Below are 18253 nucleotides of genomic sequence, written 5' to 3' on the forward strand. Positions count from 1 at the left end.
ATATAAACAATGAAAGCATTCAATCATTTCAGGATGGCAGTTTGGCAAAAGGCACGTATATGCAACACTCATGAAAAACTAAAAGGTGAAAACAGGTCCCTTCGCATGGCTGTAACACTTTTCAAGCTAGAAAAACTTTATAGCATATACTTCTGCAGTTGGGAAAGACAGTTTTTGAGTTTTACTACCCGACTCCCAGATTCGTCTTCAAAAGTCAGAGTGATCTTTATTTTGCCAACAGTTTGCAGGTATGCAAAAGGGATCTGAAGAAGATTTTTTTATTATACACTAGAACAGGTTGTGCAGAGAAGTTGTGGATGCCCCAGCATTGGGTATGTTCAAAGTAAGGTTAGACAGCTTATGAATAACCAGATCTGCTGCAATATGTCCCAGCTCGTGGCAGAGGTTGGACTAGATGATCTTTAAAGGTGCCTTCCAAACTAAGTCATTCTATAATCTAAGATTTTATTATAGCACTAGGAGAATGACTGATGATACCATCCCTCCCATGTGGAAGTACAGGTGAAGCTTCAGGGTTAGGAGGAGACCTGTCCCAGCCATAAAGACAAGTGTCGAAGCAAGGCCCCAGAGGGTAGGAGGCTGCTGTTCCCTCCTGAGGTTACACTGTGCTCATCACTGGCTGCATCATCTACTCATGCTGACGTGTCATGTCTCCAGGAAACGTTTTGGCCTCTAATCCTGTCACTTGAAAGGAGACTTAGTGGTAGACTGGGCATGTCCTAAACACAGAAATGAAAAGGGAGCATTGCAGGGGACGGAAAAAAAAGGGACACCAATTTCTTTAATTGTGGTGTTTTGCATGCAAGATGAGCTTGTTGTTACATATAATGTATATGCAAAGGGTGCCTCTGGACCTGTGGGCAGTTCTGAGCAGTATAAAAGCCCATCCAACACCACGCTCCCTCATCCACTTCTCTTGCCTTCTCCTTCTTGGTGAACAAGGTAAGGTGCAGTGGTCTTCTCCTCACTGTCCTCTTTCTCTGATTCTCCTCTTTCTCTTCTGACCTGCACTGAGTCTTTGACTCTGTTCCAACCTTGGTGTGAGTCTTACTCCTTGGTGGTGCTCCTACCAGCTCTGTTCTGCTTGCCAGAAGTTGGGGGAGGTGGGAGAAGGCCGTGGGCTGTCACTGCAGGGGCCTCTCCCTGCTCCCTGGCCCGTACCTTCTCTCTTGGTGAGGAGGCCACCAGGCTTCTGCTCACACTGCCTGTGCTTTGCCTGCCCTTTCTCCTAGGTACACCTCCATCCCACAGCCATGTCCTGCTTCGATCTGTGCCGTCCCTGTGGCCCGACCCCGCTGGCCAACAGCTGCAATGAGCCCTGTGTGAGGCAGTGCCAGGACTCCCGTGTGGTGATCCAGCCCTCTCCCGTGGTGGTGACCCTGCCTGGTCCCATCCTCAGCTCCTTCCCCCAGAACACTGCTGTGGGATCCAGCACCTCTGCTGCTGTTGGCAGCATCCTGAGCCAGGAGGGAGTGCCTATCTCTTCTGGAGGCTTTGGCTTCTCTGGCCTGGGTGGCCGGTTCTCTGGCAGGAGGTGCCTGCCATGCTAAAGCCAAGGTGGACGTCCTCTGAGCGCATCCCAGTGATGCTCGAAGCCAGGCACCAGACTGAGGATGTAGCTGCTGGCCAGGGTTTCCAGATGGGCTAAGCACCCTCCTGCCCTCCTGCAAAGCAGAGAGGGAAGCCAGGGTGCCAGCCTGTGCTGTCTGGAAACACAGCCAGCAAACATCTTCTTCTCCTGCTTTCTTCTCATCATCACAAGTCTTCGTTGTCTCGTTGCTGTCCTGTGCCATGGGTTCATCCTGAAGCAAGCTGAGAGGGCCCTACTTCTTCCTCTCGCCACATGAGGGAGGAAGACATGCATCCTATTGTGGCAAAGTTTGCCAGCTGATTGCCAATCTGTTTACCAGCTGCCTTTGTAGCAGCTTTAAACTATGCGCTGCTTTGATTCCTTCTTTAGATTCAATAAAATTTATGCTGCATTGTAATCTCAGTATCCTTGTGTTCCTTTCCTGTTGAGATTCATGGCAAAGCCATTCAGGGAAAAATATTTTGACTTGGAGTCAAAATGTTGTATAGCACCATAAAGTTTACCTTTGTAAACTTCGTGTGGTATTGTCCAGGTCTTACCAGTGTCCAGGATGTCCCTCTAATGGGCACATCAGAAATGAATGATGTTGGATATTGTTTTTCATTTGATAAGACAGCATAATTTGATAAGCCAGATACAGGAGTAGGACTTGATGGTCTTTCTGAGTCTCTTCCAACTCAGGATATTCCATGATTCTATGATACAAAGAGAGGAGAGCTTCTTAAAATCAAATTCCTGTATTCTTCAAGGGCTTAAAGAGTCTGCAAACTGCTGGAATTAAGTGGATGTGATTTGTTTGAGAATTTAGATACTTATTTAAAACTTCATTAAATATGAACACTGATTTTTCATTCCTTATATTTCTGAGATGTCCGAACCATCTGACACTTGCTCTATCAATAAGCTAATTTTTAGCAATAAGGTGTTAAGTTAAACTTACTTACATGACTGAAAATCACAGATACTGTAGACAGATAATATCTTACAAGAAATCCCTACAAAGCAGAGTGATAACTCCTCTATGTAAACTTGGAACAGGAAAGCACATTCAGAATTTCCTAGACACAGTAACTGAATCCCATTTTAGCATCGCCAACTACGGAGCAAAATACATACAGTAAAGTTCCCTCAGAAGGAAGACAGCTTTGTCAGTCTTACTTCCAAATGAACTGCAGTTTTAATTTACAGGTAAGAAACAGCTGCTTTTCCTTACTTTGTGCAGTAACATCTCATTAGCATGGGGCATCAGGAAGCTGGGGAACAGTCAACTGTGCCTGATGAAGTTGATTCCAACCTTCTTCTAGCTGAGCTTCAAGAAACAAAACTCAGTCTAAGCTGAAAATCAGGTTGAGTTCTGCAGCGCATAAGGAGTTAAGAGCACAAGTGGTAGAGGAAGCTTGGAAACACTGCTGAGGATGAGGGCTGGCACTTCATGAATGAAATGTTCTGGCAAGCTCAACGACAATTCTAGCAGATGCTGACCTGCTAATTCACTTGCTAGGCTGAGATGTTCAACAGTTAGGCAGCAAACCATCTTCCCTCTCGAGTGAAATGTTCTCACCACATTAGTTTACATGTGGGTGACAGAGGGTGTGAGCAAGCAGGAGGCCCAGCAGCTCCTCCTGGCATGGCCGTACAACCGAGACACGCTGCCTGCAGGAGCTAAGTGAGCAGGCTTCACTCACAGATGTTCCCACTGGCATGAATGCTGGTTATGGCTGTAAGTGATGTGTGCTTCAGTGAGATCCTCAGCGAATGGCTGTTTTCCAGGACATTTGGAGCAGTGAAAACCTTTTGGAGCTGCATACCATGCAGGAAGGCCTGTACTCTGAGGCCTAAGAGGCAGAAACCGGTTTGGGCATCCTAACAATAAAGGGTCTTTTTTTTTTTTTTTTTTTTTTTAATTCATTTAAATTCTGACTTTCATCTTCCAGGTAGGAAGGTGAACACCGAGTCTCTAATGAGACTTCAAGACTTCATTAATTTCATTTCAGTCTGTGTCAGAGGAGATGAACTCCTGGTGGACAGATGCTTAATCACAGAGCCCAGGAAAAAGCTGGGCCCACCTCTGCCACATTCAAAGCATCCTTCAGGACTGACACCCTGAATGAACATTAGCATGCTAAATAAGCTTTGTTAAGCCATTCCCTCCTTGCCAGTTTAATACTGCTCATTAGTTTAGATGGGCTGTGAAACTAGCAGGGTGTGACACCAACACACTCAGTTCCACATTCAAAGACACAGGCTTAGGTAGAGCAAAAAATAGCTTGCACATTTGTCAGTCAACAACCCAGAGTGCCTGCTGTGGGTTCCCACCTAGGGGCTTTCTTCCCCTCCTTTTTTAATGGATGCGGTAAGCATCCCTGGTGAGGATAACAGCATTTCTTCCATTAAATGTAATAGGAATTTTACATCAATTTCAACAGGAAAAGATGCAAAGAGAACAAAGAAAAACATTCATTTCCTGAGTCTGTTCCAGTGAACCATTCCAGTTTGCATTTGGTACATAGTGGCAAAAAGCCAAAGCAAATTAATTCCTTATTGTGCACTGACCACACGTATGATTTTGAAAAGTTATGATTACCAAAAAAAAAACCACACCAATAACCACAGCCAAAGGGAACAGCTAAGTCTGAAACACGCTGTCACCACTATCTTTCAAGAACGCATTTTGAATTCCTCTGTTAAAACACAGTTTCATAAATAAGAAAGGGCTTTAAGCCAGACCTCTAACTTTTGAAAAGTTTCTTAAAAAGTATTTTCTCTTGGATGGATTTCATGCCCAGGAGTGACACTGCCCTTGTGATTAGCTTCTCAGAGGAACAGACCTAGGGTCAGTTCTTAACTGGTTCCTTTGCAAACCAACACTCCTGTCTTTTGATTATAGCTTCCTCCGAAATTTGTCTTCTGGGTGTGAAGCACTCCCAACCTTGTCTGAGCCTTGGCTCCCGACTTCAGTTCCTACCCCGGGGCCTTCAGTAATGAGAGTGACTGCCAGCACCCTGCTCTCTTACATTTATCACTCGCAAGTTCTTTTTGTCACTAAAAGCTATTCTGAAGCCTGACAGACCCTACAGGAAGGCAGGCTAGTAATAAGTGGGAGTAGAGGATGTCTTTGATATCCTAATTAGTCGTGTGAAAAAAACAGATAATGAGTTACATTTTCCCTATTAGAAGAAACTCCTTTATTGAATCCTCACGCCGTCAGATTCTAGGACAGAGTGTAAGGCTGCTGATCCATGCTGATGGCTGACGTAGAAGATCAATGTAGCTTCTGCTCGTGTTTGCAAAGGCCTGACTGTCTTTCTGTCAGTACTGTGGTAGAAGCTGGGTCAGAATGCTATGGATTCACAGAAAGTAAAATTGCCAAGGGAAAACTCGTACATATGAATGAAATATTTCACAGATATTGAAAATTAATTTCTGAGAGCCAAGTCTCACAGAAAGAACACTGACTTAGAACTGCTCCACGGGGACCGTGAGTAATTTGGCACAGGAGAAAACTTGCACATGTTGTGCATGTAAAATATCACACTCCTACACATTATAAAATGACATAACTGTCCCATATCCCTCTGGCAGGAGCTGAGTGTTTTGACACTTGATCATCTCCTGAGGTCTCTTCCAACCTGAATTATTCTGATTCTTCTTTCAGTGTCATTCACACTTGAACGTTCTCCTAAGAGATGGACTGCCCATCTAGTTGCCATCAGTTGCAGCTAACTAACGTATTCTTTTTCTTGCATCCTCAAAGCAGGATTGTGAGGCTTAAGTGAGCATAGCTGAACCGCAGGTTCAGATCAGTAGTCCTTTTTGTTATTTTTATGCAGGAGGATACATATTTTACTGAATTCAGTAATAAACTCTAAAACAATTCAATCATATCTTATGAGACATAACTGCAAACCGCTACTTTTAGTCAGAAGAGGGATAAAACGTGTTCTTGCTTTGTAAAGTGTCCCAGGAGGAATGGGAATACAGTAATATGTTTACTTCTACTTTCTGTGACTAAAAGGCTCTGAGCAACATGATCTAGCTGCAGATGTACCTGCTCATTGCAGGGGTGCTGGACTATGGTCTTTAAAGGCCTCTTCCAGCTCAAACGGTTCTGCGATTCTATTTATCAGGTATTCGGGTCGTGTAAGCAACGCTTCAGAGCCCTTTTCATTTATTAACTGCAATAAGGCTCACACCCGCTAGGTGCTGCCCTTCCTCTATGGTTTGAGAAGGAAACCTTCCTGCTCGAGGGCATCTGAACCAGATTACCGCTGCGGCTGTTGTACCCACGCTGCAAAAAACCAGGCTCGTTCTTCATCCCAGCCTGACAGCCGTGATGGAAACCTTCTTCTAAGCACCGACACAACGAAAGCACCCACCCCAAAAAGAACAGCAACACGGTCCAAACTCAAAAATGCCAAAAGAAAAGCTGATGGATGCCACCGTTAGGGACAGCACGCGTCCAAAGCACAGCTAGTCCCAGTCAACAGCTAACAGCAAACGCTGCAAGTGAGTGCCTTATCTGAAGCAACCCATTCTCAGAACTGTCATGGTACCACAGAGTTAAAGAAAGTCGCATTTCCCATCAAAAAGCTTAGCCTGTCCACTGGATCTCACAAGCTCCCTTTACTGGGGTGGTACGTCTGCCATGTTGCTCTGTGGCACCCCTGGATGTTATACGTGTAGCAGAACCTCACTGAGTCTCCCACACAAAACCAGAATAAAACACGGAGGTTATGGCTGCATTATGCAACCTAGTGACTGACACGCACATGAAAGTAGTTGATACATTCATCCATTTTAATACCCCTGGATGAAGTCCAGTTCTCCTTGCTGGAGATAAATATAGCCAAGCACAAAGAGACGGGAAATGGAGAAAAACTATTTTAAAATTTGGTGAAATTAGAAAAGAAGCAACTGTTGGGTGTTACAATAACCACAGGCTTGCAGCCAGGCAAAGCATCCTCGCTTGCATAAAGCCGCAGGAGATGCCCAGAGAAGATAACAGTTCCGAGAGGTAGTTGCTTCAAAACTGGTATTTCAGTGCTGGGTTCATCCTTAAGCCCAGAGAATGACAGCTATCTCAGAGACGACCACAGCAGGCTGGGAGCCCTGGGCAGCCTGACCTGGTGGGTGGTAACCCCACCCATGGCCAGGGGTTAGAACTGGATGGGCTTTGAGGTTCCATCCAACCCAAGCCATTCCATGATTCTATGATTCCACGGTCAGCTTGCTTAATTAACAGATGAATTAAATATCCTATTTTTTTTTACACAGAGGCATCTGCAAGACGCGCTGCTGGCACATAATCTTCCACTGCAAACCGTGCAGTGAATAATTGCCCTCACGAGCATTACATGATCTCATCTCCTGGGTGCACAGGCTGATCACAGAGCTCTCAGCAGAGCCCACACGAGGGAAGCTGAGTTTAAAATATGCATCTGTGGGAGGCTCCTGAAGCAGCTTCCTGCTATGGATGGCCGGGAGCAGGGCGATGCTGGGGGGAAAGACCACATTAAGGAACTGAGGCAACAGTAACCCCATGAAGCTGCTACCAGCAAACCACAATGTGATATTTCCATGTGTTTTAGTCTGGTGAGTTGACTCTGAAATAGCGTAAGACAAAACAAAGATTCCCTCTGTGCTAGTGGGTAAATGATATTATTTTTGTCTATAGTGACAAACTTGAGTGTTCAAACGGATAGCAAACCAAACTCTTTGAGGCTTCTTGTACTTCTGATCTTCCTAAACTACAGTTTTAACCCCAATCCTACTCCTCTTTGGAAAAAAAAAAAAAAATAAAAGGGAAAAATGAACCAAATCATTAGTTACAGCACGTCAGCAAAATATCAGATCAACCTACTGTGCCATTTTGCTCCCACAAATGAAAACACACGGTGGTCTGACTGCTGGCAGCCTGTCTTTCCATTTGGAAAATGCAGTGTTCTCTGCTGCCTTATCCTTAGTCCTTTCCAACTGAACTCCTGTGGCTTCTGAGTGACTCAAGCTCACCCCATCCCCTGCCTCACCCTCCCTGTTCTTGTCATCTGCTCCCTCTGCAAAGCTCTTATTTCTCAACTCCCTCTCTTCTTCCTCTTCTCTGTGGCAAACTTACCTCGCTTCTCGAGAACTAGCTCGCCTTTCCTTCCTCCTCCATTTCTCCGTTCTCGAAGTACTTTTAACCCCTGGGTCTGCACCATCTGATTTCTTGTTCAGTGGATTTGGTGTTTGGAGCAGAACAGACCGGAGAGGGCTCCTTGCAAAGCGCTCCCTCCTGTCCCTCCAGCTTCTCTTAGGGCACGAGTGGACGCCCCAAGGAGAGAAACCGAGCACACCACAGCGGCAGCTGAGTGCCGTCTCTCGTCAAGAGAAAGAAAGGTGGATGAAATTCAAGCAAAACCCTGAAACATAATTTAAATGCTCCCTGCCGCTGCATTTTAAAATAGACACTTGCGTTTCCTAACGTACCCAGTAACTCCAAATCATTCCTCAGCTGTAAGGGCACCCGCTGACACCCGTACCCATCCCCGACACACACACACGGGTGCCACTGCGGGGTCCCCGCACCGCCGCTCCCACAGCGCTCCGTTCCTCGCGAACAGCCACCGAGGGCGGAAGGAGCGGAACGCCGTTCTCGCCGCCTCCGCAGCGCCCGGCCCCGGCCGCGGGGAGAGGCAGGGCAGGACGGGGCGGGGGCCGGGGACCCTGCGTCAGTGCCGAGCCGCCGCCGTCCCCTCCCCGCGCGCTCGGCTCTGCCTCCCGCCGGCCTCCCCCGCCTCCCGCCGGCTGCGGCCGCGTACATAAACACGGCCCCGCCGCCGCCGGGGCGCTCCGCTCGCAGCCCGACGGAGACGCTCGGTCCGTAGCGCGGCCTCCCGGCTCCACGCACCGACGGGGCGGGGGCTCCGGCGGGCAGCGGCCCCGCGGCACCTGCCGGCGGCAGCAGGAGGAGGACGAGGAGGAGGAGGAGGAGGGAGGCGGCGGCTCCCCGCCCGCGGCGGGCTCCCTCGACATGGCCCTGGCGGACAGCGCCCGCGGGCTGCCCAACGGCGGCGGCGTGTCGCCCGCGGCGGGGAGCGGGGCGGCGGCGGCGGCGGGCGGCTGGTCGGCCTTCCCCGAGATCGTGGAGCTGAACGTGGGCGGGCAGGTGTACGTGACGCGGCGCTGCACCGTGGTCTCGGTGCGGGACTCGCTGCTCTGGCGCATGTTCTCGCAGCAGCAGCCCAGCGAACTGCCCCGGGACAGCAAGGGCCGCTTCTTCCTCGACCGCGACGGCTTCCTCTTCCGCTACATCCTGGACTACCTGCGGGACCTGCAGCTGGTGCTGCCCGAGCACTTCCCCGAGCGCAGCCGTCTGCAGCGCGAAGCCGAGTACTTCCAGCTGCCCGACCTGGCGCGCCGCCTGGCGCAGGCTCGGGCCGCCACCTCCGCCGCCCGCCCCGCCGCGCTGCACCGCGACGGCTCGCTGTGCGCCGACGAACCGCCGCTGCTCGGCTGCCTGGAGGCAGAGCCCGCGGAAGGAGGCGCCGCGGCGGCGTCCGCGCCGTCGCCCACCGCCAGCCGCAGCCCCTCGGGCGGGCCGCTGCTGACGCCCTCGCAGTCGCTGGACGGGGCGGGCGGGCGGCGCTCGGGGTACATCACCATCGGCTACCGCGGCTCCTACACCATCGGGCGGGAGGCGCAGGCCGACGCCAAGTTCCGGCGGGTGGCGCGCATCACCGTGTGCGGCAAGACCGCGCTGGCCAAGGAGGTCTTCGGGGAAACGCTGAACGAGAGCCGCGACCCCGACCGCCCCCCCGAGCGCTACACCGCCCGCTACTACCTCAAGTTCAACTTCCTCGAGCAAGCCTTCGACCGCCTCTCCGAGGCTGGCTTCCGCATGGCCGCCTGCTCCTCCACCGGCACCTGCGCCTTCGGCCCCGAGCAGGGGGGCCCCGCCGACGACAAGATCTGGACCAGCTACACCGAGTACGTCTTCTGCCGGGACTGAGCCCCGCCCGGCGGCGCGGGGCTGCGCGGCTCTCGCACCCGCGGGGCTCCCCTGCCGGCTCCCGCCTCGCCGCCTCACAGCAGCGCGCAGCCCCGGAGGGCCCCGGGGGCCGGAGCCGCCCTGCTGCAGCCCGCTTTGGCTGCCGCGGCGTTGCCCGGCTGCCCTGTCCCCCGTCGTGCCCCCCGGTAGCTGTGTTGGGAGCGGGGAGGGAAGAGGTCACGGGTGTGAATAAACACCCAAGCCAGAAAGGTGTGTGTGTGTGTGTGTGTGCCCAGCTCTTGCTTCTCCACACAGTGCCATCAGGTTGAGGTGTAGGGGCCAAAGAACTCTTTTTTCTGGTTGCTTTTCCGTGATTTCTGTTAAACTAGTAGGTGTTTTTTTCCCGTCCCCGTACTCAGACTGAGGTTTTACCTCTTTGGGCAGGTTATGGTAGTCCTTTTTATGGCCCCTCCCATCAAGGTGATGCCAACCTGTGAAGGACAGCCATGTGGCGGTGATGGCTGCCTGCGGCGCTGGCATCGCAGCTCATACTTAACCTGTAGAGATGAATAATTTTGCAGGAAGCGAGCGTCTTTGTGACCGGATCCATCCACGTCCATCCACCCTCCCTCAGCCTCTGAACTTCCCAGGTTGGGGAACTGGGCCGAGGCCTGAGCAGCAGGAGTGCAAGGCTGTAGTGGAGCGCTGTCCTTGGGATAACCAACCATTGAACTGTGGTGTCTGCGGAATCAAGGGACAGCCCTTAGGGAGCTTAAAATGCTGTGTACATTGTAACTTTCATGGGTGGCATGAAGTCCTTATAATTCTCTTGAAGTCTACAATATGCATAGAGAGTTGAGTGCATATTTCCTTAGCATCCTCCAAATGGCCAGGGTGGGATAACAACCGGACTGCCGTGGTGAAAGTGGGACCTGCTTCCTGTCAGGGTGAAATTGTGTATGTATGTTGAATGGAAGCAGATGGATTTTTTAAGTGTAATCAAGAGTACCTTGCTTATTACTTTGAGTTTTGTCATCTTAGTGGTGTAAAATTTTGAAGCCAACAGAACTGAGAAACGGTTTCTTGTTTTTCATGTCAGTATTACCTGGTAAGTGACTGCAGAGAGTCAAGAACCTCTCTGGGAATACAGCTCATTCTTGGAAAGGATTAAGCCCCATCCTTATGAAAGCTAGGGGAATGCCAGTGTTTTTCAGGGGAAATCACCCCATCAGGAAGTAGAGCTGTGTTGTGTTCATGCTATCTGATCGTCTCTCTTGGAGAAGACATCCATAGCTTGCTTTGCAGCCTACATCCAGCGAGTGGTTTGTACAGTAGGGAAGGTCAAGCAGTTCTTTCCAATAAATTCCTGAAGGTTTGAGTACAAAAGCACTTTAAAACCTGATTTGGAAACCTGTGTTGTCTGTTCACATGGTGACAGAAAAATACCTTAAATGTATCCCAAGCGTTGGAAGAATTCAACATTTAAATCCTGAAGCTGCATTTCGAAACTATTGAATAACAAGTTGATCGTTCTAACCCCAGATTTAGAAATACTGCTAGCACTTATGTCTAACCAAAGAATTTCGTAGTAGAGTTTTATTTTTAAAACCTTAAGTTCCTTTGAAAAGATCTATAGCCACTTACATACTGAGTTCCAGCGCTCAGTCTCCATGTGCATCCCTTGGTCGTTCAATAAGTACATCCGCAGTTGCGTAAAACTGAAAATAACTTGCATAGCCATGAGTTTTTTAATTGGCAAGATTGTTTATCAGTGTGACTAAAGCGACGATGCACGTGCAAAAGCTCTGGATATTGTCCAGCTGTAGATAGATGTATAATGGAGTATTTTTAAGTGGAGAGCAATGTCCATGTCTTGTTAGATGAGCAATAAGATAGAGTGAGAGGCCAATACACCTGAAGACAGAATGAAACCTGTTTGTCCTATGCCTTACTCTGAGATAATTTCTTTGTGTATAACTTATTTATACCGCAAGTGAAGGGAGCTTGATCACAGCTACTAGGTCTTTACAATGTCATTCTCGAGAATATTGACTGTCCTTTTCTAGTTTCTGTTAAGTAACTCTGAAGTATGTTTTTTAAAATTTTGTATAAAATTTCAGTAAAGTGTTTGGATTCACTCTAGGTAGCTTTCTTTTTTTAAGAATCTGGTAGCTCATGAAATCCATCATAGAAGCTATGAATAGGGACAGTTTTGAATTGAACTGGTGATTTAGTATGTATATATATATACAGTATATAAACATTTTACACGAATCATTTAGTTTTTTAATCACTTTAGTGCTACAGAATTTCATATCTAGCTGAGCATTTACATATTACGCTGTGTACATAATATGGTAATGTTTTATTGGTTTCTTATACCTGTTCCTATGGAGGAAAACTGAATACGAGTATCAGCATCAGTGTAGAACTGAAATTGATTACATATTTGTTTGAATGTGATTCATACGTTAACTTCTAGGTGGCTGAATGCATCTCTCTAACAAACATTGCCTGTAGTTTGATCAGTGAGTGCTGACCCATTTGATGGCAGATGACCCAGGACCTCTCCGAATTTTAAGTAAAAGTCGATATAATAAAAACGTAAATGGATAATTTAAAAACAAAAAACAAACAAAAAAAACCAACTTTGTGCTAAAAACTCTTTTAAGTGTGATTAGTATTAGACAGCGAGGCTGCTCATGTACAGATAGCTCATTAAAATCTTGGTTTGAAACGACAATGCCTCAGATTCAATAGTCATTTGATGACGTGCTGCGGAAAACTCTGTATTACCTAAAGGCTATTTGGCAATTTCAGTCAAATTTTCAAAAGGCAAAATGCCCCAGGCCATGTCCCTGAGTTTGGATGCCCTCCTCTGGTGAGCACTCGGAGAATGGATAGACGCGATGGCTCCTCTAACCATTATTCTACAGAAGGACAGCGTCTAAAGGCATGCTGCTTGAGCCCCGTACATGGTTTGCAGCTGTTCATTGTAGATGTACTTGGAAATAAACGCAGTAGAGCTTACAAGAGCTGTTCAGTCATTCTTTTAATTAGAATTTAAGGTTTTCAGTGATGCATATCACGAAGGGTGACTGCGGATGTTTGATAGGATGTTTATATTTTTATACATGTAGATAACAAACCACTTGCTCATTCTTACTTTCACATGTATAGCATTGAAAATAAAGATCCTCCTAGGAAAATGTTGCATACCAAATTAAATTGTTGTTCTTTAAATATTAACTTGGTTGTGTGATTCATGCTGTCCTTTTTACTCTGGTAAAGACGTTGTTGGCTTTGCACTCTGTTCACAGTGTCATAATCATTTAACAAAAACTTGTAGCTAATAAATAAAACAAACATCAAACCAAGAATGGGGATTTCTAGTAACATCCGTAGCATGATAAACAGAAATGCATAATGCTCAGAGCATTTTAAGTGTCGCAGAGAATTCTTGTGGTACCAGTCAGTATAAAGCCATCCTCAGGGAACCATAGTGAATAAAGAGCTTAATTTGAAAAGCACAAAATGTTAATGTAAAATGCCCATGTCTTTTAAGAAACTAGAGAATAATTGGATATAATAATCATTTAATGAAATAAGCTTTAATACTCAAGGAAAGATCTGAGAGAAATGCATTTAGAAACTACTACGGAACATAAGGGTGAGGGTGTTGACTATCCTGTGAAATCCACTAAACTATTACAAACCCAGTGGAGTGTGCCGTGGTCAGATTCATTGCAGATCAGTAATGAATTGCCAGTCAGGTCCCCTTGTGTGAAGTATCTATATTTAATGGAGCTTTTCTTGGGTAGAATGGTTACAATACAAAGGAACCAACTGAAGGCCCCTTGCACAAGAAAGACACATAGCGGGTCCAGAGGAGGGCCACTAAGATCAGAGGGCTGGAGCACCTCTCTTAATAAGAAAGGTTGAGGGAACTGGGCTTGTTTAGCTTGGAGAAGAGAAGGCTCCGGGGAGACCTCATTGTGGCCTTTCATTATTTGAAGGGAGTATATCAACAGGAGGGGGAATGACTGTTTACAAGGCTGGATAGTGATAGAACAAGGGGGAATGGTTTTCAACTGAGACAAGGGAGGTTTTGGTTAGATATTAGGAGGAAGTTTTTCACACAGAGGGTGGTGACACGCTGGAACAGGTTGCCCAAGGAGGTTGTGGATGCCCCATCGCTGGAGGCATTGAAGGCCAGGCTGGATGTGGCTCTGGGCAGCCTGGTCTAGTGGTTGGTGACCCTGCACACAGCAGTGGGTGTGAAACTGAATGATCTTTGAGGTCCTTTTCAACCCAGCCCATTCTCTGATTCTACGATTCTATGAAGGAAGTTTGATCAAGTCATCTGATGACTCGATAGTATTTGAGAACTTTGTTGTCACATAACAGTACAAGAAAGGAGGTTGTTTCATTATGTGACAGAAATTTCTGCCTGTCTTTCTACAGAGTTAGTTCTCATTTCATTTGTATCACCACTTCACATATTTAGCCACACTCCTGTTATTTTACTTCTATAGGTAAAAGATGACGTCTTCTTTGGTATCTGCTATACTGAGGGTTATGGCTGAATTCTTTCTTTCTCCCTCAGTGAATAACTGCATTTTTCCCTTTCCTTTATTCAGCCATCAGTATTTATGGATTTTGTAAGATGCAACATCTGTGAGGTTTCCTAGTTCTTTCAGTTTTGTTTGAAATTACCCATAAGCTCAGAAGTTATTAAGGAGGGCAGATGTTCAACCAAACAGACAATGCATGAGCCTTTTTCCCTAGGGAAAATAAGCTAACAACAAATTACTATAATTAATGCTTGGCACTGCCTATATAAAATCTTTTGTCAAAGGGGGACACAGTAGTCCAAGTGTAGATTGAGGAGGTAAATGTCCATGCTTACTTTTGTGACGCTGGCCAGTCAACCAAATGAAGGGGTGCATTTGAATGGCTAGAGCTTTATCCAGCCTTTAGATTTCTGCAGTATTTTCAAGTGTGGCTCTGACAGCTGTGAGTCTTGTTAGAACAGCCCTCCCTGGCTAGCTGTCCGGAACCCATCTGTTGGTACCTTTGCTGGAGACAATTTGTTACGAACACAGAGCTCTTAGGGCTCCTGCTGCCCTTTTGGTGGGTAGAGAAGGATCACGGTGTACAGCAAAATGTTTTGCAAAGGCTGGATTTTGACTCGGTTCTTTTATTCTGGGAAATCTTCAGTGTATTTGTTAATGAAAAAAAAAAAAAAAGAAGAAATGCTTTATTTATTTAGAAAGCACTGGCATTTAACTTCACGAACCTGATTGCTAATTTTGTTTTCCATAAACCTGAGCTGCATGTGCTTTTCCCTTTGCAGTGAACTGCGCTTGATATAAGGCTCTGCTGGTAAACAAAACTCTTGTTTATGATTGCTGAAGTACTAATGCCAGCATTACAGCAGTCTGTTGGAAATATGCAGCCTGACTGCTGAGACGGTCCAAACCACAGTCAGTCAAATTACCACATTTCTTCCCTGTTCCACTCTCCACTGTGTTCAAACTGGAATAAAATTAAGCTCTGTTAAACATTTCTTGCTCCCAAGAATTATTCAGCACACAGTATAGAATATTCTATGGGCTGTATTCTGTTTGGTACCTCCTTCAAAGCTGATAGCAACAGTGAATCAGGTTTCTAACACAGATCTATGTCTTTGCCAGGAATAAGGGTTAGGAAATATCCTTGCACAAAGTGCTTGCAGCTTCACGACGTTTTCAAGAAGTTTCCTGATATCACAAGGAGCTCAAGACATTCTTATCTAGTCCAAACAATACGTTTACTTTGATGAGGAGCATTTGCTCCATTATTTTCCTTGGTAATTTTGAGATTAAGCCACTAAATGTTTAGTTTGTTGAGGAGCAGGCTGAGATTTGATTTGAAAAACCAAGGGAAAAGCCCCTTGCTCCAATCCTCTCCCTGTGCACACTCGTTCTGGAGGGAGTGGGAACGCAGTGCTACTGTGATGAGAGTCACCCTTCCTTTGAGTTTCAGAGCTAACTGCAGTAACCCGCTATGATGCACCTCAGTTGTGACTGTTCTTCAGTCAGTGGCCAAAATTCAGGGTCATGATAGCGTTTAATAATCAGTCCTTCAGCGGAGCATATCAGCATAACTACGTTGAGTGTCCTAGACTTGGATGTAGTTCGGTTTTGACTCAGATTTTCCAAATAGCATGGTGACAGTCTCTCCTCTCTCATAATACAGCAATGTTTGTGAATATTAGGAGCATAGTGGTTTTTCCTTTAAAAGGGCAGAAACTCTTCCAGGAATGTGACTCTTTTTTTTTTTTTTTTTCCCTTTTCCTTTTTTTCCCTTTCTTCATTTTAGAAAGGGATCCCAATTACGGAATTGTTTTAACCCCTCCAAAATCTGTAGCCTTTTACAAGCATTCCTAACTTCTGTCACCTTGTAAAATTCCAACATCTTCCTAGGTCTGGGAGCTTGAGAAGTTACCCTTTCAGAAAGCTGCACGGATAGACATGGCTTTGTGGTCCCTGTGCTGACATGGCCCAGCTGTTTGGCACCTAGGATGGTTAAAGGGCACATTTGTATTCTCATAAGCTCCATGCAGACCAGCAGCCACAACTTGGCACTTCTCCTCCATTAAACTTCTGCACCACACATTTCTGGGGTTTGCTATCAAGGTCAGTACATTATCAGATGTTTCTGGGTATGTTTGGAACATGGGAAAGATTTAGCTGTTTAGAGTAGGCTTCCTAATAGCTTATCTGCTGTAGTGATAAATGGATGATAAAGACACCCAGTTAAAAATAGCTTTACAGTTGCTTAAAAATTTGTGGTCTGAATAACCCATGAAATGTGCTGTATTAACTATAATAAGACTGCATGAAGGCTCCTTTTCTTTTGTAGGTGAAAAAAATAGCTTTATTAGGACAACTGCTTTGCTGGAACCATGGGAGTGTTTATCCATTTGGGCTGTTTTCTACCATGCTAAAGGCTGGTGACACTCAGATAACTGGGCCAAACAGCCACATTTCCTTAGAAATGGTAGAGGAAGAGTGTAAGTATACAAATACACTAATATTTTTGTCTGTAAAAGAAAATTTTACAGGTTGTTTCCATAATAAAAATTGGAGGAATTTCAATCCGTTATCTCCTAGGGTTTGAAGACAGAAGGAAACATTCAGATCACCTTGTCTGCTTTTTGACACGGCACACACTGCAGAACTTCCCTAAAGAGAGTCTAGAGTATTTAAATCAGTGACACTGCTGAGACTACCATCTGATCTCATGCAAGATAGTGCTGATGGAAAAGAGACCACAGTTCTTGAGAAATTGTTCTACTCTGTGTATCATAGTCACAGAATCTTTTGAGTTGCAGGGGACCCTTAAAGGTCACCCAGTTCAACTCTCCTGAAATGAACAGGGACACCTACAGCTCTATCAGGTTGCTCAGATCCCTGTCCATCCTGACCTTGAATGTCTCCAGGGATGGGCTGCATCCAACACCTCCCTGGGCAATCTGTTCCAGCGCCCTTATTGTAAAAAATGTCTTCCTTATATCCAGTGTAAATCTCCCCTCTTTTAGTTTGAAACCATTTCCCCTTGTGCTATCACCACAGACCCTGCTGAAGAGTCTGTCCCCTTCTTTCTTGTAGCCCCCCTTTAGATACTGAAAGGCTGCTCTCAGGTCTCCCTGAAGCCTTCTCTTCTCTTTGGGGCTGAACAGCCCCAGCTCACTCAGACTGTCCTCATAGGAGAGGTGTTTCATCCCTGGGATCATTTTTATGGCCCTCCTTTGGACGCTCTCCAACAGGCCTATGTCTCTCCTGTACTGAGGACTCCGCATATGAACACAATACTCCAGGGGAGTCCCTCACCAGATCACCAGGATCACCTCCCTTGACCTGCTGACTGTCCTGCTTTTGATGCAGCGCAGTGTACGTTTGGCTTTCTGGGCTGTGAGAGCACGTTCACTCAGAGGGTGGTGATGCACTGAAAGAGGTTCCCCAGAGAGGTTGTGGATGCCCCATCCCTGGAGGCATTCAAGGCAAGGCTGGATGTGGCTCTGGGAAGCCTGATCTAGAGGTTGGCGACCTTGCCCATGGCATGGGGTTTGAATCCACATAATCTTTGAGGTCCTTTACAAAACGGGCCATTCTATGATTCTGTGACTGCTGGCACATGTCCAGACTACCATCCACCAGTGCCCTCAAGTTCTTTTTGGCATGGCTGTGACCAGTAATATCACTAGCTTTGGTAGAAGGGTCTATCATATCTCCTCTACTGACACCATGAGATTGGGGGCATTTTATGCTGTAGATGAGTATGAATGGAAACAGTTCTACAGCAACTTTGGTTGATCTAAATATGGGTTCTTACTGTTCTGTCTTTTCCTTTGGTTCCCAGGCAGATGTCCCTGTAAGTAGTTTTCATGTGACCATGTAGTGAATCTGTTTCGGGACCTGATGCAGCTGAAAACCTTAAACAAGCAAATAGAAAGGGGCAGATTAATTTTTCAACCAGGGCAGCTCTGTGAACTGGGTTGCAGCATAGGAAACTGCTAGAGCCAGAAGAACTGGACTGATGGCCAAACAGAATAACAGAATGTGCTTCTTCTGTCTGTCAACAGAAGGCTTGGTTTTTAGTCCTCTAGACTTTTCATATCTCTTCCCAAA

At 46.5% G+C, this 18253-nt stretch overlaps 2 protein-coding genes across 2 annotated transcripts; both read left to right on the forward strand.

Moving 5' to 3' along the window:
• The first annotated feature begins 926 nt into the window (after positions 1-926).
• LOC418813 (feather keratin 1-like) lies at positions 927-2014 on the forward strand. Its single transcript, NM_001277751.2, has 2 exons — positions 927-963; positions 1254-2014. Exon 2 carries the CDS (start codon positions 1275-1277, stop codon positions 1569-1571), a length of 297 nt encoding a protein of 98 aa, NP_001264680.1. The 5' UTR covers positions 927-963; positions 1254-1274; the 3' UTR covers positions 1572-2014.
• Positions 2015-8437: 6423 nt separating this feature from the next.
• Positions 8438-12827, forward strand: KCTD12 (potassium channel tetramerization domain containing 12). Its single transcript, XM_015277167.4, has one exon. The coding sequence runs from the start codon at positions 8622-8624 to the stop codon at positions 9597-9599; it is 978 nt and encodes a 325-aa protein (XP_015132653.2). The 5' UTR covers positions 8438-8621; the 3' UTR covers positions 9600-12827.
• The last annotated feature ends 5426 nt before the right edge of the window (positions 12828-18253 follow it).

The sequence above is a fragment of the Gallus gallus genome, chromosome 1 (assembly GCF_016699485.2).
Source record: "Gallus gallus isolate bGalGal1 chromosome 1, bGalGal1.mat.broiler.GRCg7b, whole genome shotgun sequence".
Classification (NCBI taxonomy): Eukaryota; Metazoa; Chordata; class Aves; order Galliformes; family Phasianidae; genus Gallus; species Gallus gallus.

Coding starts and splice junctions, on each gene's coding strand:
- LOC418813 (NM_001277751.2), top strand. CDS start 1,275: ATGTCCTGCTTCGATCTGTGCCGTCCCTGTGGCCCGACCCCGCTGGCC.
- KCTD12 (XM_015277167.4), top strand. CDS start 8,622: ATGGCCCTGGCGGACAGCGCCCGCGGGCTGCCCAACGGCGGCGGCGTG.